The sequence below is a fragment of the Podarcis pityusensis genome, assembly GCF_964106645.2.
Source record: "Podarcis pityusensis genome assembly, chromosome: 9".
NCBI lineage: Eukaryota > Metazoa > Chordata > Lepidosauria > Squamata > Lacertidae > Podarcis > Podarcis pityusensis.
The window spans coordinates 74,113,005-74,137,532 of NC_138034.1; the positions used below are offsets into that span (position 1 = coordinate 74,113,005).

The 24,528-nt window shown below is 48.7% G+C and overlaps 3 protein-coding genes across 3 annotated transcripts in view; all 3 read right to left on the reverse strand.

Annotated features, from left to right (window-relative positions):
* On the reverse strand, positions 1-5,146 carry LOC308485390 (N-acetyltransferase family 8 member 3-like). The gene is made up of 2 exons (XM_081021256.1): positions 4,902-5,146; positions 1-1,229 (listed from the first exon to the last, which is right to left on the reverse strand). Exon 2 carries the CDS (start codon positions 1,203-1,205, stop codon positions 534-536), a length of 672 nt encoding a protein of 223 aa, XP_080877382.1. The 5' UTR covers positions 1,206-1,229; positions 4,902-5,146; the 3' UTR covers positions 1-533.
* A 2,570-nt stretch (positions 5,147-7,716) lies between these two features.
* On the reverse strand, positions 7,717-11,375 carry LOC308485394 (putative N-acetyltransferase camello). Its single transcript, XM_081021262.1, has 2 exons — positions 11,276-11,375; positions 7,717-9,350 (listed from the first exon to the last, which is right to left on the reverse strand). The coding sequence occupies exon 2, from the start codon at positions 9,294-9,296 to the stop codon at positions 8,631-8,633; it is 666 nt and encodes a 221-aa protein (XP_080877388.1). The 5' UTR covers positions 9,297-9,350; positions 11,276-11,375; the 3' UTR covers positions 7,717-8,630.
* Positions 11,376-19,510: 8,135 nt separating this feature from the next.
* Positions 19,511-24,528, reverse strand: part of LOC308485231 (putative carboxypeptidase X1) — a 32,273-nt gene continuing 27,255 nt past the window's right edge. The window contains exon 14 of the mRNA XM_081020786.1: positions 19,511-22,093. Coding sequence (XP_080876912.1) covers positions 21,831-22,093 — 263 coding nt within the window. The 3' untranslated portion in view covers positions 19,511-21,830. The remainder of the gene's footprint in view (positions 22,094-24,528) is intronic.

Sequence of the window (24,528 nt, forward strand, 5' to 3'; positions counted from 1 at the left end):
TGGGAGGTACTCGTGTAATCTCACTGTATACAAGTTGTACAAGTGACAATAAAGTATTTCATTTCATTTCCCCACTCATCAGTTCCCAGCATTTCCAGTTTGCACATTCCTTCATTTATTGTGAAAATCCTCTTGAAAATTCACTAACATCCTGTTGTGAACCTCTCCCTAATATACACATTTTTGGCAAAGCAAAATCGGAAGGCATTTCTGTACGGTTTTCTTCAGTGCTATTATTCTTGAAAAAGAGGTGCCAGAACTCACCATGAACTCTTGTTCTTTTGTAATGGAAATGACATCCACCTGAAATGTGCTGGAGCTGAGTTCTGGTGAGTTCCAGCTGAGAAAAATCCCCGGTTATTTTCGCTAACAGTTGCTAGTATGTGCATCTCTGGCAAATCAGTGCACGTTAGGTAGGCTCACTTTTAAGGCTCATCGGATCAACTTTCTTTCTCCCTCCTCCCTAGCTGGCACCTGTCTGCAAACAGGCCACAATCTCTTCCTTCCTTCCTCTGGTCCCCAGGTTGCCGGTGTCAGTGAGATCCTCCGATCTCGTAGCGGTAGATGTAGATGTAGAACCGCAGCAGCTTACAGAGGGTATTGGGGCATATCTCTTTGACTTTGCGGAAGCCCATGCCCTCGTACGTCCGATGGGCCGCCACCTGCGCCATGGAGGTGCCCAGAACCACCTCCTTGTACCCGTGTTCCTGGGCGAAGAGGAGAACCGTCCTGGTGAGAGCCTTGCCAAGCCCGTGGCCCCGGTGCGCCTTTGCCACAGACATGCGCTTCAGCTCCAGTGCCCTGCCACGCAGGGATGGGTTTTCTGGGTGGGTGGCGGCGACGATGCCCGCCACTTCGCCTCCGGCCTCTGCCACCCAGAAGCTGCAGTCTTTGGGCACCAGGTAGGTCTGGCGGATGTCCTTCATGTCCGTGGCAAGGGCCTCGTGCACATAGTCCGCCCAGAGGCGCTTTGTGAAAATCCAGCCCACGGCCAACAGGGCAGCCATGGCACCGAGGGAAAGGAGAAGGGAAGAGGTGCCCAGGTAGGTTGCGAGGAGCACGCCCAGGAGCAACAGGTGGGTCTGGGGGGAAGAGAGAACATGCCGGAAACCTGCAGGAGCATGTTCGTTGATCCCCTGGGAGAATATCGTGCGGGCGGCTTCGTAGTCCCGATCTTCATACCTGCGAATGTGGTACTCGCCCATCTTGAATTTGCCTTCCTCGTCTCCCTGGAAAACAGAACAAATGGCTTGTCAGATTTCCTGGGGTGGGACTAATTGCTCCTTTCAAGCGGATAGGGGGAGCCTCTAAATTGGCAGTCCCTCTTGGGGGCAGTGGGACTACTGTAATTCACTCTCCGCGGGGCTGCCCTTGAAGCTGTCCCAGAAACTCCAGCAGGTGCAGAATGCTGCAGCAAGGCTCCTCACGGGGTCTCTGCCATGGGAGCATATTCACCCAGTGCTTTTCCAGCTGCACTGGCTCCCGGTGGAGTACAGGGTCAGGTTTAAGGTGCTGGTTTTGACCTTTAAAGCCCTTCATGGCCTAGGACCCTCATACCTACAGGACTGCCTCTCCCGGTCTGCCCCAAGGAGGACCTTACGGTCCATAAATAGCAACACCCTAGAGGTCCCGGGCCCTAAGGAAATCAGATTAGCCTCAACCAGAGGCAGGGCCTTTTCAACACTGGCCCCGGCCTGGTGGAACGCTCTGTCTCATGAGACCAGGGCCCTGCAGGATCTGATTTCTTTCTGTAGGGCCTGTAAGACAGAGTTGTTCCACCTGGCTTTTGGATTGGAATCAACTTGATCCCCTCCCCCTCTTTCCTTTCTCCTTCTGTGATGGAACTCCTATTTGGGGACTTCCCTGGCTTTTTTCTGGCCCACATAGGACCAGTCTGGATAGTTGGCCTTGGTGAAGATTTGACGTTTTCATCCCCAAAATTTGTTTGATTTGAGTTTCTACTGAAATGAGGCTGCATTTTAATGTTGTACTAAATCTTGTTTTAAGTTGTATTTTAATCAATTGTTTCTATACCTGGTGTTAGCCGCCCTGGTCTTGGCTGGGGAGGGCGGGGTATAAATAAATATTATTATTATTATTATTATTATTATTATTATTATTATTATTGTTATTATTATTATTACCACCTAGGGGGGCAGAAAGAGACAAGGGGGACGTTGGAGGCATAAATTACTTTTTCCAATTGTATTTTATTAAGTTTCAACATTTTTAGCACAAACGGTCATAACATAATTTCATCTTTTATTTTTGTCGACTTCCCACGCATTTTCCCAGAGCTGTTGTTTCTCCCCTTCGGCTGCACCCTATTTTCGATCTACCGAATCATAACCACAATTTTATAATCTAATTACTTCTGTTGCTCATAGCTCAAATCCTGCTCACGAGTTCATTGTACTATTATAATTCTTCAAAATAGTCTGAAAAAGCAACCAATTCTTCCATAAAACACTCATCATTAGATTCTCTTAATTTTGCTGTAAATTTTGCCAGTTCTACATATCTTATTTATCCATTTTAGTTGGAACTTCTTTGTTCCATTTCTGCAAGTATAAATTCCTAGCTGCTATTCTTACATACATAAATAACTTCAACATTTTTATTTTGATGGGGGTGGGATTTCTGCCTCTATAATCCCTAACAGAAATGCTTTGGGCCGTTTTGATAAACTCATTTTAAACATCTTTTTTATCTTGTCATGTATCATGGAGGCATAAATGACTATCAGACTTTGAAAAGCTGGCATCCCTGGATCAAGTTCACCAGTTTTGTTGAACTAATTAAACTAATGAGCTTCAATTGGATTTTGAACAAAGGAAGGGTTGCCATATTTCAAAGAGTGAAAAAATCCGGACACAAGAGTTGTTGAGCTATTTTTTTTTTTTGCCCAAAGTTTTAAATGAACTTCAAAAAATTGGCAGCAAATACGACACTGCAGACATGGGTTGCCATACATCCAGATTTCCCCGGACATTTAACTGATTTCTGCCCAGACACTGCTTTCGACTGCAGTATTCTGTGTATGTCCGGGAAATTCTGGATGTATCACAACCCTAACACAGGTGCAATTAGCTGTGACAACTTTGAACTTTATTGGGTTATTCTCTTAGTGTGCTGTGCAAGCCGCTATTCAGAATAATGCTTTTGACAGGGTCGGGTGGGAGGCCACTGGGGGTGGGTTTTAGTATTCCCAAATACATTGAGAAGCACTGCTCTAAAGCCAGATATCTAAAAACAGCACACTCCTCCATCATCACCCAAAACAGACAGATACCAATAGGACAGTCTATTCTGGGAGTGGGTAGACTTTTGGGGGCTTGGGACGACCAAGACCCATGGCAAACTCTTGAGTGGAGGGCAAGTTCATGTCAAAGTAGCCCAAGTGATGAGCAAAACTGGGTAGGGCAATAACTCCAGTTCTTAAAGTTGCTTTGCTAAAGACCTTCCAATCACCTCCAGTATTTTCAATCCCTTAAAAGAAAAAGGGGGGGGGGAGAGGACACACACATTTTGGGTGGTGTCACAAAACTCATTTTTTACGGATACATTTTGGTGAGGGGGGGACCGCTAAAAAGTTTTTGGTGGGGTAGCAGTCGGAGCCTGACCCCCCTCCCTAAAAGCAAACTATTAATTTTAAAATAGATGATGGTGATTATTTGAAATGGAAACAAACTGGCGGTGCTTTGAGAGCGGTCAACAAGAAACCTTTTGACACAGCCCAGAAGGAGACCCAGAGGAGCAGTTGGTTAAATATTAAACTTTATTTACTGGCAGGGGGGGAGGTACCCAAAGTAATCTGTTGGTGGTATGCAAGACAAGAAACTAAGATGGGTAGGGAGGACACCCTTCCCCCCCCCTTCATCCCCATCAAGGTCAGATTACTCTTGCATTCCATTGCAGCTACAAGACTTTGCTCCCTACGCTCCCCCCCCCCCATTTGCCAGGATTAGGCTGGGCGGCTTTGAGTCTTCTTGTGGTTGGTTTATTGCTGGGTCATTTGCAATTCCAGAAGCTTTACCCCTTTTGTGCAGTGGAGGCCAGGCTGTGTTGCAGCCAAGTTTCTCTCGCTTGGGATGCCACAGGCATGAAACAAGGGACCCTAAGCATGCAAAGCGCGTCTCTGGTCACTGTATTGCATTTATATCTCGCCTTTTTATTAGGAGACTCGGGATTTGAACCTGAGGCCGCCTTAGGGTTTCCTACTCCTCCTACGGGCATCTGGTTGGCCACGTGGGATGCTGGCCCATAGCTGTCAACTTTCAGATTTAAAAATAAGGGACCAGCAGCCTTGAAAATAGAGGGACCCGAGTGGCGCTGTGGGTTAAACCACAGAGCCTAGGATTTGCCGATCAGAAGGTCAGCGGTTCGAATCCCCGCGATGGGGTGAGCTCCCATTCCTCGGTCCCTGCTCCTGCCAACCTAGCAGTTTGAAAGCACACCAGTGCAAGTAGATAAATAGGTACCGCTCTGGCGGGAAGGTAATCGGCGTTTCCGTGCGCTGCTCTGGTTCGCCAGAAGTGGCTTAGTCCTGCTGGCCACATGACCCGGAAGCTGTACGCCGGCTCCCTCGGCCAGGAAAGCGAGATGAGCGCCGCAACCCCAGAGTCGGCCACAACTGGACCTAATGGTCAGGGGTCCCTTTACCTTTACACTCGAAAATAAGGGATCAGTAGCCTCACTTGTCCCTACGGGACAGTCTACGGGATATCTAACAATCCAGGATAGCAGCGGGAAGCGGCGGGAAATGGCGCTGGAATAAGGGAATTTCCCGCAAAAAAGGGAAGGTTGACAGCTATGTGCTGGCCTGGTCCAGCAGTCTTTGCTTATGTGGAACACTCTCAGCCCTGATACCTCCAGTGCACACCTCTCTCTCTCTCTCTTACCTGCTGCCAGGTGTGTGAGCAGTCCTGATCGCAGGACCTCCAATCCGCCTTCTCCCTTCTCCCTTAACCTGCCTGCAGCTTGGTTTTGCAAGCTGGGCAGCTGCCAGTGAGCGATTCTCCTCCTCTTCCTCCTCCTCTGGGAGCAGCCAACCAGAAAGCAGGCTGCACGCAAGCTCAAAGCAGAGATCCAGCCTTCTCCTCCAGGCAAGCAGGGATCCTTCCCCGCACATCAGCCCCTGCAGGGTGCTCTGATGCCAGATCCCACCCACTGCACACATCACAGCAGACGCGTCATCAAGAGGATGTGGAAGTCCCTCCCTTGAAGCTTTTAAGGAGGAAAAAGCCCATCTGGGTGCCTTCGTTTGCTCAAAGCTCACAGAGGTCTGCACTGATGGTCTGTCTGTTTGCTACCTGGCCAAGCTCAAGGTGTTACAACTGTTGCAGGAATTTATGTATAGGTTGGGGGTGGGAGGGTGTTTGCCCCTCCAGCAGATATCATGCACATGAAGCCCACTACAAAATCAGCACAATCACTTTTGTGATTTGTCCCCACAAAACAATTCATCACAGTTTCTTCCTATCTACTCAAAGGGCCTTTGCTGCACAATACCAAATGTAAAAATTCACTGATCAATGTCTCTATGTACTGGCTCACAGGGAAAACTTCAGAAATTCATATAGACCTGTGAGCTCAGCTACTCAGCAGCCCCTCTGCCTGAGGGATAATCCCTGGCATCCTGATACCTGAGTGCCAGACAGGTAGCCATTCCAGAAATAACAAACCCAGATGAAGACAAAAGGGTGTGATTAACTTGGCTGGGAAACAGGGAAATGTAAATATCTCTTTTGTTACACTTGATGGGTGTTTGGTGGAGGGCAAGGGGAACCATGGGGCAGGGTCCAGGATGCTCAGATTACTTCCACCAGACCTCCCCTTTCATGATGTAACCGTGATGTATTAGTGATGTAGTTTGGGGGGGGTGTAACATGGGGATTAGCAGCTAATAAAAGTTTGGGGACTCTTTTGTTCAGGGCTTCCATCTTGTTCCACCTGGTGGCAGGTGGGAGTCCTGTCACTGTTAGTTCTGTTGGTGCAAAATGTAAGTGTATAGAAAGGAGAATTCCTGGCTGGCAAGAACAAGGTTTGGCGGAAGTATTCGCTGGTGAGAGAAGCGAGGCAGAGATTTAGAATCACAAAACATACAGCAAAATGTGGAAATATAGGCTCTTAGATCTTTAAAATACAGGTGGCGACCATTTTACTTGCGTCCGATTGATGCACATCTCTCTCTCTCTCTCTCTTACACACACACACACACACACACACACACACACAGCCTTCCCCTTGCCCTGAAACACAGTTATGACAGGAAGGCACTTGGCTCAGTGGTGGAACATCTGCATTTCATGCAAAAGGTCCCGGTGTCATCTCTAGGTAGGGCTAGGCAAGGCTCCTTTCTGAAATAATGAAGAACCCCTGCCAGTCAGTGTAGACTGTATTGAGATAAAGGGACCACATAGTAGAGGGATCAAGCTTGTTTTCTCCTGCTCTGGAGGGTAAGACTTGGACCAACGGCTTCAAGAAACCAAGAGATTCCGACTAAACATAAGGAAGAACATTCTAACAGCAAGAGCTGCTTGACAGTAGAATGGACTCCCTCTCCTTCCTTGGTTTTTAAGCAGAGGTTGGCTGGCCATCTGCAGTGGATGCTTTAGTTGAGATTCCTGCACTGCAGGGGGTTGGTCTAGATGACCCTTGGGGTCCCCTCCAACTCTACAGTTCTTGTTTCTTGCTCTTTTTCTAGAGCAACCACAAGGCTAACAGAAGTGTCTTGCTTTTTCGAGAATTCACTGCGCTCTACATGGGGCTACCTTTGAAGGCGACTACAACTAATCCAGAATGTGGCAGCTAGACTGGCGACTGGGAGCACCCGCAGGAACTATATAACACCAGTCCTAAAAGAACTACATTGGCTCCTAGTGTGTTTCCGAGCACAAACTGAAGTGTTGATGCTGACCTTTAAAGCCCTAAATGGCTTTGGCCATGTATACCTAAAAGAGCATCTCCACCCCAATCGTCCAGCCTGGACACTGAGATCCAGCTCCAAGGGCCTTCTGGTGGTTCCCTCTTTGCAAGAGATGAGGTTGCAGGGAACCAGGCAAAGGGCCTTGTCATTAGTTGCACCTGCCGTGTGGAACACCCTCTCTGCAGATGTGAAACAGATAAACAGCTATGTGATTTTTAGAAGACATCTGAAGGCAGCCCTGTTCAGAGAAGTTTTTAGTGCGTAATGTTGTACAGTGCTACCTTGGTTCTCAAATGCCTTGGTACTCAAACAACTTGGAACCCAAACACTGCAAACCCAGTAGTAAGTGTTCCGGTTTGCAAGCCTTTTTTGGAAGCCAAACGTGCTCAGTTTTGAGTGTTACACTTCTGATCTGAGTGCCACACTTCCGTTCTGTGTGTTACAGTAACCCTGACCCTAACCCTAGCGTTTTTGCTATTTATTTTGCATTTTTCTTTTTGCCTGGAACCCGGTTTTTGTTCTCTGTGGAACCCAGTTCAGCTGCTGATTGTGTGACTGCTGTACATTGTTTATTGTTTTCATTTTATGAATCAGTAGTCTTGTTAGAGAGGTTTTGGAACGGAATGGATTAAGTTTGAGAACCAAGGTACCACTGTATTGTGCTTTTACTGTTTTTTTTGTTGGAAGCCACCCAGAGTGGCTGGGGCAACCCAGTCAGATGGGCAGCATATAAATGATAAATTACTGCTATTATTGTTTTGGCAGAAAAACTTGCGAGAACATTCCCCTGTACAAATGTATCGGAGAGATTTATTCTTGGCCCTTGATTTATAGAAACAGTAGTCATAATTTTGCGACCATAATGTAGGGAACGCAAAGAAGGAAAAGCATTATCTCCTCAGGTAGGATCACATCTCAAAGGACACACCAGAGACACAGATCTCTGCCAGACAACTGCTGGAGTTATTAAGCTAGTTCAAATGAATGTAGTTAAGAGGTTATGTTCCATCTGAAAACAGCAGCATTTGGGTTGCATTGGAGAGCACGAAGAATGAATTTCCTGCACATTTAGTCGGACGCAGAGCTCAATGTGCTGTATGCCCTGAGGAAACAAACAGAAATCTTTGCATCAAGGTGATGTGATGGAAGGGCCTCTGAGGCCTGAGCCCATCCCAGAAGGCAAAAAAGAAAAGAACAAAGGCCCTTGTGACAGCAGCAATGGTCTCTTCTGGCACTCTGGCTCTTGGGCCGGTCGCTTGCCACTTGGGCCAGCAACAGTCCTCTCAAGGAACAAGGCAAAGAGCGGCTTCTGTGCAAGTTCAGAAGTGCTGAGATGAGGCCACCAGAGAAGCCCACTTTCTCCAGCAATGAAAACTCAGTCCTGTAAAGCCACACACCCCTTCCAAACCAGGACTCCCATTTTCTTACAAGCACCTTGGAAGCAAAAAGGAAAGGATCCTTCTGGAAATATTACTAGTTACGGTTTCCTTCATTACTAGAATTCTTTGAAACTTGGCTGTCAAGTGCCCTCTGCAGCAAACTGGAAAAGTCCGAAAGGAAACACCCCTTTGCTCAGCACCAGAACAAACCACTTCCAATTCTCTTGGCACCACGTAATCAACAGCACCAAATGCCCAAGGGACAAATGGGATGAAAGACCAGACCCAGGCAGACACCACCGACCACTCCTCGGTTTCCCTCCTCAGTCCACGGAGGGGATATCATAGCGATACTTGGAAACGGTGCAGTTGGCCAACCTGCCGTAGATGGTGGGCAGGACATAGTGGTGGTACATGCGGAAGCCGACGCCCTCGTACATGGCGCGGGCCTCATGCTGCACCATGAGGGTGTTCAGCACCACAGACTGGTAGCCATGCTCTCGGGCAAAGGAGATCACTGTCCTGCAGAGGGCCTTGGCAATACCAAGGCCACGATAGTCCTTCCGAACTGACATGCGCTTCAACATGAGCTCTCCCAGGTGTTCCTCAGAGGGCCTGGCACCCACAATGGCCACCACACACTCATCTGCCTCAGCCACCCAGAAACAGGAGCCCTTGTCTCCTAGGTAAGCAGCTTTGATGTCCAGCAGGTCCTCCTGCAAGCAGTGGTCGATGTACATGGACCAGATGTAGCCTAGGAGTTGCCGGCCGACGGCCAGGAGCAGGGTGACGGCCAGGATGGGCAGCAGGAGCGATTTGGAGCTGGTCAGCAGCAAGCAGAAGGTGCAGGCCAGAAGCAGGATTAGCCAGGGCTGCTTCAGCATGTGCACGCACAGGGTGGGCACATATTCGCTCATCCCTGTGGCAAACAAGTCACGCGCCGTCTCGTAGTCCTCGGGGCGGTACTCGCGGATGTGGTAACGCGCCATGGTGCACCGGCCAGAGATGGGCACCACTGGAGGAGGCAGGCTAGTGGGAGAACACTAGAATCAACAAACAGAAAGGAAAGGTTGTTACCACACAAACACACATATGAGAGAGAGATATGTGAGTGTTGGACAAGGACCTGGAAGAGAACAGCACTGGAATCCCCACTTGGCCACAAAGCTCACTGGGTGACCCTGGGAGCTGGTTGTTGCCTCTCAGCCTAACCTACCAAACAGTCAACAATCAGTCAACAATTTATTTGTATGCCTCCTTTCCAAAGTTCAAACCTTGCTCAAGGCAGCTTACAATATAAAATGTTAGTAAAGGTAAAGGGACCCATGACCATTAGGTGCAGTCATGGCCGACTCTGGGGTTGTGGCGCGCATCTCGCCTTATTGGCCGAGGGAGCCGGCGTACAGCTTCCGGGTCATGTGGCCAGCATGACTAAGCCGCTTCTGGCGAACCAGAGCAGCGCACGGAAATGCTGTTTACCTTCCCGCTGGAGCGGTACCTATTTATCTACTTGCACTTTAACGTGCGTTTGAACTACTAGGTTGGCAGGAGCAGGGACCGAGCAACTGGAGCTCACTCTGTCGTGGGGATTCAAACCGCCAACCTTCTGATCAGCAAATACTAGGCTCTGTGGTTCAACCCACAGCGCCACCGGCATCCCTAATATAAAGCATCTAGATCAGGAGTTGTCAACCTGGTCCCTACCACGCACTTAAGGATTCTAGGTGGGCTGAAGGGGGTTCTACGGCACAAGCTGAATCTTCCTTCCATCGAGCGCTGGTGGGCGGTAAGGAAATTTTACCATCAAGTAAGATGCATTAGTGGCCGGTAGGTATAAAAAGGTTGACTACCCCTGATCTAGATAGATGAATGGTCTTAATTAAGAAGTACCTCAAGCAAGTGCCAGCATTAGGGTGTGGTCCTACTGCTGGTTTTTTGTTTTGTTTTGTTGGCACAATCATCATTAGGTTATCCATGTTAATCCTGCAGTTCCCATTTGGAATAGCAACAAATCACATGAAGCTTACAGGTGAAAGATGTGCTGATAGACACCAGCTTGGGATAGCTTTAGAAGAGGACTGGACAAACTGAGGGAGCGCATAACCCCAACACTTTTTGCATTTTTTACTTTAGTCAGCTTGCTTTTAATTAATTCGCATACCGCCCTTTACCCTTAACTCTCAGGGCAGTTCGCAACATAAAAACCCATTTTTTAAAAACACACACACCACAAAACACATAACAAGAGCAAGAACAAAAAACCCCCAATAATCCCCACTTCCCCTCCCACAAACACATTTAAAAGCAGAGCTGCGTTTGTTTGTTTTTTGTGTTGTCCATTTTTTAAAATAAAAAACCTGGTTTTAATATACACATGCATTGGCTTGCTTAAAATACTGCACATCATGCACAAGGTGTGGCTAATAACTATAATGCAATAACAAACAAACAAATAAAATAGAAATAGTGATAGTAATAATAATATTATATAATGCGATTTTGGTTTTAAAGGCAGTGTAAGGTAGTCTCTGTGGGAATATATTGTATTTAATTATTGGGTATCTGAGTTTTTAGGGGGCTAACCAGGCTGGGATAGCTGGCTTGTTGGTTTTTGAATGCCTGATGTAGATTTTTTTCAGTTTTGTTTTTCTGTATGGGACAATGACAGTAAAGATTATCGTATCGTATAATAATAATAATAATAATGGCAGCAGCCAGGAAGGCTATGCTGTGTTTCCACTTTTGGAGTCGACGAAACTCCTCTGGGAATGGGAAGAGGGGGCAGCGCTGCTGTTGCTGCTGCTCTCAGGCCCTGCCTTTTGGGGGGGGGCTCCCCATTATTTTGGGGGTCCACCTGGCCGGCCACTTCGCTTCGCTGCCTGAGGGGCTCCCTCCGCCCTGACCCTCCAGGCGGCCTCCCTCGCCCACCCCCGTCGCCATAGCAACCCCCGCGGCCCCGCCGCCTCACCTTCTCCCCCGGCAGCGACGCCCCACGCCACCCTGCGCCTGGCGATGACGTCGCTTCCGGAGACGGGCCTCCCCGCACCACGTGACCTTAGGGGGCGGGGGGAAAACACCCGACCACAGAACGGCGCAGGGAGGCGGAGGCTTATAAGGAGGGGGAAGGGGAGGAGCCTCGTCTCTCCGCGCGGTGGGCGGGCTCTCCCGACTCCGCCGCCAATCAGCGCGCAATTGGGGGGGGGGAAAGGAAGGGCTCGGCCCTCTCTATGGTGGGAACCATAGAGTTTAAGAGACCTACTGTATTATATATCTTTATATATGAAGTGTGCGTATCTCTATCTATATAGATATGAACTATAAATATATCTGGAAGTATACATACAAATACCTATGAGGATTTTTTAATGTATATATAATATATGTATATTGTGTGTTTATGAATATATATATATATATATATATATGAATATATTGTTTAGTCGTATCCGACTCTTCATTACCCCAAGGACCAGAGCACACCAGAGCACGAAATATCTGGTCCACCCCATGGACCAGAGCATGAAATATATATATATATATATATATATATATATATGAAATATATAAATGCACATATAGATTTGTCTGAAATGAGCTATAAATCTATATAGAAATATATATATATATGTAATATGTATATGTGTGTGTATATGTGATATAAATAACTGAAATATATAGATTCAGATATATAGTTCGTGTGTGTGTGTGTGTGTGTATATATATATATATATATATATATATATATATAAACACACATACATACACACAATATATGTTTGTGTGTGTGTGTGTATAAATATATATATATATATATATATATATATATATATATTACAGGATTGAAAGCAAGCTGAACATGCAGCACATATCTCTCTCTCTGTGTGTGTGAATGAAGTGTGTTTGTGTGCACACAAAATCTATTTAAGTGCCTTGGCAGGAAAGCCATGACTCCAGAGTAGACCTATAGAACCTAGTGGACTTTGAGCCACAGCTGAAGGGGAACAGTTAGGGTTCCCCCCAAAAAACCCTAAAAACTGTTTGTGAATTCCCCCCCAGCCAGGCCTCGCCTTAAGCATTTTAAAACTGCATTTTCCTCTAAGACAAAAAGCATTAGCTAAGCATTCCGCCGCTTGCTGTAACTAAAAAAGATTGCAACAAGGTAGAGAACAGAGCCCATTGTCTTCTCAGGCCTTTCTCAGAGCCTTTGGCCTTGCTAAAGAACCACACTGCAACTTGCTTTCTGTCCGGGAACCATGCCAAAGCACAAGAATGAAACAACGGGAACACTCTGAAAACCCTCTCACCCCTTTCCTGGGAAAAGTCCAAAAATGGTCCTAAGACAGCTTTCTGTTCATGCTCAGAGGAACTCATGGGCAGGACTCGTGAAGAAGGGGGAGGGAACTGGAAGGGGATATAAAAACTATGTGCAATGGCTGTGAACTTCGTGCTTGTTTGTGACTTATCACACTTGCTCCTCTGCCCACCCGGGTCAAAACTCTTTCTCTGGATTTAACCCCTTGGTGTCGTTTGGCTCCTTTTGTCTCTGCTCGGGTGCAACATTTTTCCTACCCATGGTTTAAAGGGCCTAGAAAGGCTACACAGCCATGGCGAGCTCGGTGTCCCATTCATCTCAACATTCATCTGCTTCAAGAAGGAGGAAGGTTTTACTCAGGTGTTGATTTAGCAGGGCATATAGTGGGATGAAGAGCTCCCTCTTTCGCCTCCCTCAGCTCCCTCACCTGTCACCCTTAAATCCTTTCTTGTGAGGCCAAAACACCATCTTCTTCTACAACAGCAGCAAGAATACTTATTGCAAAGTATTGGAAGACACAAGATTTACCCACCCGGGAAGAATGGCAGATGAAGCTGATGGACTACATGGAACTGGCGGAAATGACTGGCAGAATCCGAGACCAGGGAGAAGAGTTGGTGGAAGAAGATTGGAAAAAATTTAAAGACTATTTACAGAAACACTGTAAAATTAATGAATGCTAGAAGGATGCTGGAATGAAGTTATATGGCTTTAGCAGAAATGTTATAAAGAATTAAGTAAAAATAGACTCTTAATAGGCTAAAGGGGAAAAAATAAGGTCAGATTGTGTTAAGATAAATTATGGGACAAAAACTGAGAAAGATGGAAATGATTTGCTGAAATAGCTAATTGAACTAGAATACAAAAAAGGGAGGTGTGAGGAGGTCGTCGAAACAAGTAAATGAAAGATAAGATATGGAAATATTGGATGCGTCTTTAATTGTTTCAGTTTTTGTTTTTGTTTCGGTAAGATAAGTAGTGTTTTCTGTTTTATATGTATTGTATTGTTTTGCTTTGTTTAACTTTTTTTCTTTTTTCTGTAATTTCTAAACTCTTAATGAACATTATTTTAAAAAAACCAAAAACAAAACACCATCTTCTTCAAGCCCTACCTTAAGGGCAGCCCTGGGCATCCTTACCTGAACTTGGCAGATTTACATCTGAGTAGACCAGCGCAGGAGGAGACTGCACAGTCATGGTATAAACTATTATTTGCATCGCTGCTCTTTGAAATATCCGGTCATTTCTGTAGTCCCCCCTCTCCCCATTCAAAGTGCTCTTAGGAGTCCTTGTTGTTTTTTGTTGTTTTTTAAAATGTATTTTTCTTAAAGATTTTATTGGTTTACAAAACTACTGTATGTGCAATGTCTCTCTCTCATTTTCCCCCCTCCAAGAAACATTTTTTACAGGTCAGTTTCATTTGTTGAGACATTAGGAAGTTTTTATGTCCGTTACTTAAGTTGCTTTTATTCTGCTTTTGTTATGTACTGAGTTGAATAGGATCCAAACTGAAGCAGTCTGATTGGTCCTAGAACAATAGGATTCAGAATGCAGCAGTCTGATTGGTCCTAGAACAATGCAGCAGTATGATTGGTTGGCAGGAACCACCCAATCCTGCTCCAGATAGAAGTGAATCCACAACCTGATTGGCTTACAGTAGAATTCCAGAATTAGCCAATCATGTGCAGCCCATTGTGTAAATAATGTATATAAAGCAGATACTGTGAGGGGACATTTATTCATTCCTCCTCACCACTATGAGCTGAATAAAGAGCATGAAATCACTTTGCGACTCTGAGTATATTTCACTGGCGACGAGGATGGGATCCCGCTGAGCTGACTGCCACACACAGCACCGCAGCACCGCCAACTGCCGCACCGCTGCCTCGCACCGTGTATCCAGGCTTCAGCTCCGGGGCACAAGGAACTCAGAATGGCAGCCAACAGCAGCTTCTCGCCATTCAACCCAGCATCTGGAGACTGGGAAGCGTACGCCTCCCGTTTCACCTTCCTCCTAGAAGCCAAAGGGGTCACCGACGAAGAAGACGCCAAGAAGAGGGCGATATTCTTCAGCGTCTGCGGAGAGGAGACGTTTGAAATTGCCCGGGCTCTCCTTGCGCCTGAAGACGTCGCTACTGTTCCATACAAAACAATAATGGAACAGCTGAAGGGGCACTTTTCGCCGCAGCCCTCAGTGGTGGCTCGTCGAAATGCCTTCTACGCAAAGCGGCAAGCCCCTGGGGAAACCATAACTGGGTTTGTGACCTCTCTCCGCCAAGCCGCCCGGTTCTGCAACTTCTCAGAGCTGGAGAACATGCTTCGTGACCGCCTCGTCGGTGGCCTGAAGGATGAGAAGCTGCAACGACGCCTCTACGCTAAGAAGGACCTAACGTTCCAGGTCGCTCTGGAGGAGGCCCTGGCAACAGAAGCTGCCGAGAGGTCGACCCAAGAGGCACGGCCGAGCCTGCCATCCCAACCGAGGGTCCACCATGAAGACCTCACCGACGACTCAGGATCCGACAGGGAGGAGGTGCACCGAGTACAGCAGCGCACTCAAGCAGCGCACAGACCACAGCTGCCTCGACGAGAAGGAGGGAACTGCGCAAGCTGCGGGGAGAGTCACGAGAGGAGGACCTGCCGTTTCCGCAACGCAGAGTGCAGGCAGTGCAGAAAATCGGGACACATCGCCCGGGTGTGTCGGGCTCGGCCCACCCGACACCAGGCATCAGATGACCAATCCAAGAGCCCCAGGTCCCGGGGCCCAACGCACCAAGGCAACTCGACGGAGCTCACGGACTTCCAGGTATACCAGTTGCCCCACCCCAACGTAGAGAAAATTTATGTAGAGGTACAGATAGAGGGGGCCCCATGCCGCATGGAGCTTGACACGGGTTCAACTCTATCCATAATCTCGGCAAGGACCTTAAGGAAACTGTGTCCCACTGGGGGTCCCAAACTCAGGCCGGCCCCATTCACCCTCCGGGACTTCCAGAAACGTAAGGTCCCCACAATGGGGGTGGGGACCTTCAGGGTGCAATACCGAGGGCGGACGCGGCAACTGGACTTGCTTGTGGTCAAGGGCCCCTACATTAGCTTACTGGGATTGGCATGGTTTGGACCACTGGGGCTAGCTGTCACCGGGGTGAACCACACTAGCTTACAAGTGGACGTGGACGCCATATGCAAGGAATTTCCAGGGGTTTTCGATGGGAAATTGGGACAGTATACGGGCCCCCCCATTGCGCTACAGCTTGACCCCGCAGTACGACCGGTCAGGCTCAAGGCCCGCCGGGTCCCGTTCGCCTTGAAACCCCGTATAGACGAGGAATTGGACCGACTCGTAGAGCAAGGAGTGCTGGAGCCGGTGCCTAATGCTCCCTGGGAAACCCCAATCGTCACACCCGTCAAGCCTAATGGTTCGGTCCGCATCTGCGCAGACTACAAATGTACCATAAACAAGGCCCTCACGGCCCACGCATACCCAGTGCCAGTGGTCAGCCATGTCCTTGCCACCCTGGCTGGGTCGAAAATTTTTGGCAAGCTGGACTTGGCCCAAGCATATCAACAGCTGCCAGTAGATGAGGCCACAGCAGAGGCACAGACGATTGTGACGCACAGAGGAGCGTTCAGGGTAAAGCGGCTGCAATTCGGTGTCAGCGTGGCACCAGGCATATTCCAGAATATAATGGACTCTCTCCTTAAAGGGATTCCTGGCGTCACCCCCTTCTTCGATGATGTGTTGATTGCCGGCCCCACACCAGAGGAGTTTGAGGACCGCCTCCGCACCGTTCTGCACCGTTTCCAGACGGCGGGTCTCAAGGTGAAGCGGGAAAAATGTCTACTAGGAGTGCCTCAGGTGGACTTTCTGGGATTTATGGTGGACGCAGAAGGGGTCCACCCGACTGGGGACAAGGTACGGGCCATTTGTGATGCCCCAGCGCCCAAGAGCAAGACTGAACTTCAGGCCTTCTTGGGACTATTGAACTTTTACCATTCCTTCCTTCCCCACAAGGCGGCGGTAGCGGAGCCCCTACACAGACTCCTGGACAAGCGGGCCCCTTGGGTGTGGGGCCAGCGCCAGGAGGCCGCATTCCAGGCAGTCAAGGACTTGCTTGTCTCAAACTCGGTCTTGGCACACTTCGACGAGAGGCTGCCGGTGGTGCTAGCATGCGACGCCTCACCCTATGGCATTGGAGCTGTCCTGGGGCACCAACTCCCGGATGGAAGAGAGGTACCGGTGGCGTACTTTTCCCAGACACTCAACACAACCGAGCGGAACTACTCGCAAATCGACAAGGAGGGTCTGGCAATCGTAAAGGGAGTAAAAAAATTCCATGATTTCTTGTACGGGCGGCCCTTCACCGTGGTGACTGACCACAAGCCGTTGCTTGGCTTGTTTGCCCCCGAAAAGCAGACCCCCCAAGTGCTGTCTCCTCGCGTCCTCAGGTGGTCAATTTTCCTTGCCAGCTACCAGTATGCACTGATTCACCGACCTGGGAAGGCGATGGGCCATGCGGACGCCCTCAGCAGGCTACCACTACCGGAAACAGGCCCTGACCCAGCACCTGCACAAGAGGTTATGAGCCTGGAGCTGCTTCCCGACCGCCCCATTCAGGCACAAGAAGTTGCACACCATTCCAAGAAAGATAGGGTCATCTCCCGGGTCCTGGACTGGGTGTGGAGGGGATGGCCCAGCAGCAGCCCCGGGCCAGAATTCGCCGGCTACACAACCCGCAAACATGAACTGTCGGCCCACAAGGGGTGCCTGTTATGGGGAAGCAGAGTCGTTGTTCCCCAGCCCCTCTGCAAAAGGGTCCTCACAGCCCTACACGAGACACATCCAGGGGTAGTAAGAATGAAGGCCCTTGCCAGGAGTTATGTGTGGTGGCCGGGGATCGATGGAGAGATAGAGGCCTGGGTCAAACACTGCCAGGCCTGCCAAGAATCCCGCCCAGATCCCCCAAGGGCCCCAGTCCAGTCCTGGGAGTCCGCCCGAGCACCATGGTCACGCCTGCATGTGGATTTCGCTGGCCCCTTTCAGGGGAAAACATTCTTCATAGTGGTGGACTCCTACACCAAATGGCTGGAAGTCGCACTGGTACCGTCCACTTCCACGTCCGCAGCCATCCGGGTACTACGCAGGCTGTTTGCAACCCACGGGCTCCCTGACACTCTCGTCTCAGACAACGGGACTGCATTTACGTCAGGAGAATTCCAAACCTTCACAGCGCAGAACGCCATCCGCCACATCCGTTCGGCGCCGTTCCACCCTGCCACCAATGGCCAAGCAGAACGCATGGTGCGGACCACCAAGGACACCCTTCGCCGCATGACGCAAGGGGACTGGGAGTACCGCCTTGCCACATTCCTTCTAGCACAGCACAGCACCCCCAGCTCAACGACTGGCCGGAGCCCCGCTGAACTACTAATGGGTCGGCGCCTTGCAATCAGATTGGACCGCCTTCACCCCGATAGAGCTCAGGATGAGGTAGTGGTGGGGGAAGGCAGGAACCCCCGGACCTTCGAGGCCCAGGACCCAGTGTACGCAAAGAATTTTGGGGCAGGCCCAGCATGGGTACCCGCCACAATCACCAGGGTCACTGGCCCCGTGTCGTACGAGGTGCTAACGGATGGGGGGCAATGCTGGCGCCGCCACTGCGACCAGATACGGCGACGATTCCCGGGAGAAAACCAGGAGGAGGACAGGTCAGAGGAGTCCCAAGGGAACAGCGGGGCAGTGAGGCCCATAGAGCAGGAGGGGCCAGCAGGAGAGGCAGAATCAGTAAATACAGAGAGGACCCGTGAGGCCGAAAGGACACCGGAACCAGAACCACGACTGAGCGAGCCGGTTGCACCAGACCAAACAGCCGCATCACAGCCAGCATCCTTGGAACACGAGCCAGAACCCGGAGCCCGGACCAGGGAACACCCCAGGCCACAACGCACACGTAGGCCGCCGGCATACCTTGAGGACTATGAATGCGACCTCCCGGGCAGGACTGGAACTTAGAGGGGAGGGGTGTTATGTACTGAGTTGAATAGGATCCAAACTGAAGCAGTCTGATTGGTCCTAGAACAATAGGATTCAGAATGCAGCAGTCTGATTGGTCCTAGAACAATGCAGCAGTATGATTGGTTGGCAGGAACCACCCAATCCTGCTCCAGATAGAAGTGAATCCACAACCTGATTGGCTTACAGTAGAATTCCAGAATTAGCCAATCATGTGCAGCCCATTGTGTAAATAATGTATATAAAGCAGATACTGTGAGGGGACATTTATTCATTCCTCCTCACCACTATGAGCTGAATAAAGAGCATGAAATCACTTTGCGACTCTGAGTATATTTCAGCTTTTAAAAAGAAAAAAGAAAAAGAAAAAGGGGGGAAAAGCCAAATGTGGAGAAGACCAACTGCGGAAAAGAATGAAAGCTTGGAGAAAGGATTGCAGTTTGGAGAAGACTTAAGCAGCAGGAATCCCCAGAGGCTCTTCCTTCTGTCAGGCATCACATTTCCCCCAGTTTTGCTTGTTGTAAGGACCCCTAGCCTGAGTCTCTTGCATGTGTGAATATCCCCCATCCTTGGTTTGTGTGTGCATTGGGGTTAATCCTGCCAGGTAGAATAATTCCTTCACTCCAGCTTCTATTCCACTTTTGCAGGGTGGCTCTTCATTAGAGAGAAAACGGCCTTGATGTCGCATTTGGTTGGGAAACATTGTTTCAAGCTATTAATTTTGATCCAGTTTTTAAAATCCTGGTATCCTTGTATTTGCTTATGCAAAGAAAAGATCCTGCACTGCGTGTCTCAGGCCTGATCGATCAACTTTGGCAGACGCAGCAAGGCTGTTGTTTGAAGAGAAAGTAAGCAGAGAAGCAACTCCACACAAGGCAGGCTTTGGAAGGTTAAATAGCAAAAGGTTTATTTGGTAACGCTCTGTCGGAATGCCACTTGACTCGCAAGGGCACGTCAATGCCAGCATTTTCGTTTTAAACAGTTCTCTCAAAGTGAGGCTCCACTTTCCCAAATGCCCCTGCGAGGCAAGGACAACCACCCACCCACCCACCAGCCTGGGGAAACCAAGGCTATGGACCACAGCATGTTCTGGTCAGGGCCTGCCTGTCAAGAGCCAGCGTCACATGCCATTGGTTTGCCTGGGTGTCGAGGAAATACCCATCCATCTGCAGCCCTTGTATGCAAGAAAATGACTCAGGTGATAGAGAAAATTCTCAGGGAGAAATATCCATTGTTCAAGGCACAACCTGCCTGCATCCTTCACTTTCCTAAGTTTGTCTATGGGGGCCGCCATTTTCAAGGGTTGCCCAACTGAGTTGCTGAGCAGAGATGAGTCGGAAGGCTTGGTGGTTTCTGTTTCGAAACATAGAATGATAGAATTGTAGAGTTGGAAGGGACCATTAGAGTCATCTAGTCCAACCCCCTGAAATGCAGGAATCTTTTGCCCAACATGAGGCTTGAACCCATGACCCTGAGATTAAGGGTCTCATGCCCTACCAACTGGGCTTTGAAGACACTTGAACTCAGGATGCAAGGAAGAAACATGCTAAGAGGAAGGCACACTTGGCAAATCCACACTGTGATCAACTCCTGCCCGGAAACCTATGTCCCCACTGTGGAAGGATGTGTGGATCAGAATTGGCCTCCACAGTCACTTACGGACTCATTGTTAAAACCATGTTTATGGAAGACAATCTTACTTGGCTACGAGTGATTGCCAAAGAAGAAGAAGAAGAAATTTTGGGGCTGGCGGTCCTTTAGTCTTGATTACCTATGTCAGCTTTCCTCAACTTAGTGCCCTCCAGACTCCAGCTCCCATCTTCTTCCCAAAGTTCAGGGATGGTGGGAGTTGCAACCCAAAACATCTGGAAGGCAACAAGGTTGAGGAAGGCTGTTCTTGAAGGGAAGCCAGCACTGTTTGTGTGAATCTGGTCCTTAGAAGGAAGACAACGCCCTCAGCAGCAAGGCACCCACTGAACTCAGAAGCTAGGAGCCCAGATAACAACATTTATTTATTGTGGCGCTGGGCTATCAAGAAACCATTTTGTTAGCACCAATGTGGTGAACCTTTCGCCCTCCAGACATTGATGAACCACAACTCCCATCAGCCCCAGGAAGCAGAGCCAGTGACCAGGGATGATGGGAGTTGTAGTGCAGTAACATGAGGAGGTTCCCCATTCCTGAGTTCAGGGATGTTCTTGATGGATTTCATCATTTTATTAAGGGGTGTCCTTGTGGGGTTTTCTCTTGCTTGCCGTTTTTGGATCCCTTGACTAGCTTGTCAGTCCTTGAGAGTGTTCCTGCCCTTTTAAGAGTTATATGGAAGGAAGTTTTCTTTCCTGGGATAGGTGAGGCTTTACCCAGAAGAATGCTGCAGTCATGGAAGAAGCCACAGCTAATGGCCTGACTTCCTCCATGTCCATCATAAAGGGACAGCAGCTCTCTAAAGTTCTGGTCCTATTGATGGGATTTATCCCCACCCCTATGTTCAGCTTTCCTTCAACTGACACCAACTCCTGACAAATCATGGAAAATCCACATGCAGGTTAGTCCTTTGGTAACTCAATTCATACACTAAATATTGGCTGATAATCAAGAGGAAGGAAAAACTGACTTGCTCGCCTCTGGGCAGATGGCATTGCTTTGAACCGTGATTTCATGTGACTTCAGGACTCAGCCAGAACCATTTTTTTCAGTGTCAGGGTTTGACCCTGGGACATGTGAAGGAATGAGGAATGAGTGTTTCTTTGTGCATGAGCAGAGTGCTGAATGGCTACAACCAGCCTCTGCACATCTGAGCTTAAAGGGAACGGCTTCCAGGAGAGGCATGTACAGGTGCGCTTAAACCAAAATTCAGCACCATTTCTGACATGTTCATAATAAGTAGAACTTAAAAATATACAGATCTTGATGAGTGCCAAGATGGCAAACATTGTGCCGAAACAATGATGACGATGATAATATTGTCACAATTGCTTGAGGGGCTGGGAACAAATTCTGGAGCTGATTTATATCTAATTTCCCCAAAGGCCCAGAAATCACAAGATAGTTTGAAGGCCAACGGCATGGAGGTCTGTGTCTAGAAACTCAAAACCTTCAGGCTTAAGAAAGAATCCACTAAGATCAGAAGAAGGCGGCAATGGGAGTCTGAGAAGCAGCTTTCCGTCCAGGAAGAGGTTGGAGACAGTCAAAGGGTCCCCCTCACTGAGCCCGTTTCTGGGACCGCAGTTTGTGCAGCCGCAGCTGGCGAAGGCGCAAGGCGAGATCCTTGGGGACCTTGCCCCCTTTGGCCAGGATCTCCCTCAGCCGTTGCTTGGGTGTCTTTGTCAGGCGGAATTCACACAGGGTGGGGTTGTCCTCGTAAGAGACGCGGCAACTCCGGGTGACGGAATGGTAGCCCTCAGCAGCAGCAGTGACCTCGTACTCACCAGGGTTTAGCAGGCGCCAGTAGTCCCCGTCAAAAGCTAATGGGGTGAGAAGAAAAGGGGAGTTAAGGGAAGCATTGAGCTTCAGGTGGATAAGGCGGTGGTTCCCAATTTTTTTGGACAACCCCCATCCCCTTCCATAAACTCATCCCCAGTGCCCCTGTGGGATGTAGCATCACTGAAGCAGTCAAATATAACATTCCCTGCTTGCCCAGAGTGGACACACAGGGGAATGTTGCTCCAGCCAGAAGGACTTCCTGTCACGCCTGGTCTGGAGCATCCTCCCTCTGTCTGTGACCGCATAGATTGGCGTGACCCTGGCAGGCCCTATAAAAGGGCCAGTCATGCAGCCATCTTCCTCTTGACTCTCTTGATCCCATCTCTTCTTGATGCCTTTTGCTGTCTGCTGGCTCTCAGCCAGGAGCACATGGGCTCATCCTTCACAGAGGATGAACCCACGCTTTTCTCTGTAACTGTAACTACAAGCTAAAGCCTGCCTTCAGGACCATACTGTGAACTGAATGTAAATAAACCTTATCATTACTCTTAAAAGAAGACTGTTGTGTCATTATTGTTTTTAAGATTGAACTAAAGGGGACGCGGGTGGCGCTGTGGGTTAAACCACAGAGCCTAGGACTTGCCGATCAGAAGGTTGGCGGTTTGAATCCCCGCAATGGGGTGAGCTCCCATTGCTCGGTCCCTGCTCCTGCCAACCTAGCAGTTCGAAAGCACGCCAGTGCAGGTAGATAAATAGGTACCGCTCTGGCGGGAAGGTAAACGGCGTTTCCGTGCACTGCTCTGGTTCGCCAGAAGTGGCTTAGTCATGCTGGCCACATGACCCAGAAGCTGTACACCAGCTCCCTCGGCCAGTAAAGCGAGATGAGCGCCGCAACCCCAGAGTCGGCCACGACTGGACCTAATGGTTAGGGGTCCCTTTACCTTTAAAGGGGATTGACCAGAAACAAGCCAATCTGGACAAACCAAACTGGATTGCTTAACTTAAATGATTCTCATGAATCCATCAACTAGCTTCCAGCAATGTGCAAAGGCATCTGCCCTGCTACAAGCTCTCTACTGTGAGTGAGGAAGGATAGTATTTAATCAATATATCTTCTCCTACTATCCTCAACATTTCCTCACTGGCCCAGGCATGACCAAAGTCCGTTTCAGGGGCCTAATCTGGTCGGTTTTATCTTGCCCCTGTGGCAATTTATTTCCTGTAGTAAAATCCTAAAAAAGCCCTCAACAACTTCAATCCTAAAAAAAGCTCAACAAAAAAAGCTTTGGTTGGCCCTCGCGGCCCTTCTCTTCATCAAATCTGGCCCTCTTTGAAAAAAGTTTGGACACCACCGCATGAGAAGCATTATCCAGAATAGCAGTTTGCACGACCCACTAAAGAAGATAATAGCACAATAAAATTCAAAAGAGTAACAATTAATTGCACATTTCTGCAAAAGCCATTTACTGTAATACTATTTCATTTGACTGCTTGGAACACCCTAAGGGAGTCCACCTCTCGAACCTTGATATGCAACTAGAGCTGGAAGGAACATAGGAAGCCAACTCATCATTGAATTTTAGAGCTGGAAGAGACCCCAAGGGTCATCTAGCTGAACCCCCTGAACCAGACCTTTGCTCCATTCAGCTCAGTACAGTCTGCACTGACTGGCAGCAGCTCTCCAAGGTTTCAGGCCAAGGACATTTCCTGCCCTAGTTGGAGATGCTGTTGAGGATTGAACCTTCTGAATGCCAAACAGGTGCTCTACCACAGCTACAGCCCTTAACCAAGGAATCCATCAGTTTTGGTCCTCTCATTTTCTCATCCCTCCCCCTGCCCCCCATTTTAGATTCTGTTCTCCACATTTCTGCAGCGATTTGCAAATTTTTTAAATCATGGAAATTCTTGTGCATTTCAATGCAAATTTCTCCCAATAAGAGCATTTGAGAGCCAGTGTGGTGTAGTGGTTAAGAGCGGTAGTCTCGTAATCTGGGGAACCGGGTTCGCGTCTCCGCTCCTCCACATGCAGCTGCTGGGTGACCTTGGGCCAGTCACAGAGAAGTCTCTCAGCCCCACTTACCTCACAGAGTGTTTGTTGTGGGGGAGGAAGGGAAAGGAGATTGTTAGCCGCTTTGAGACTCCTTAAAGGGAGTGAAAGGCAGGATATCAAATCCAAACTCTTCTTCTTCTTCTACGCAGTTTTGACTAACGTGCACCTTTTTGAAAGCAGTTTCTCGTAATGTTGTACATTTTTGTATGCTCATTTCACTAATGTACTCATTTTTTTGCACACTTTCTCCTGTCACTTGCATTTCTGTAAGCATCCTTTGGTTGGAGAGGTTGCATGGCACATTTCGGCTAAGTGCGGGTTTCAAAGGATGTTTTACTATACGATATGATATCTTTATTGTCATTGTCCCATACAGAACAATGAAATTGAAAAACCTACATAAGACATTCAAAAACCCCTAAAAAC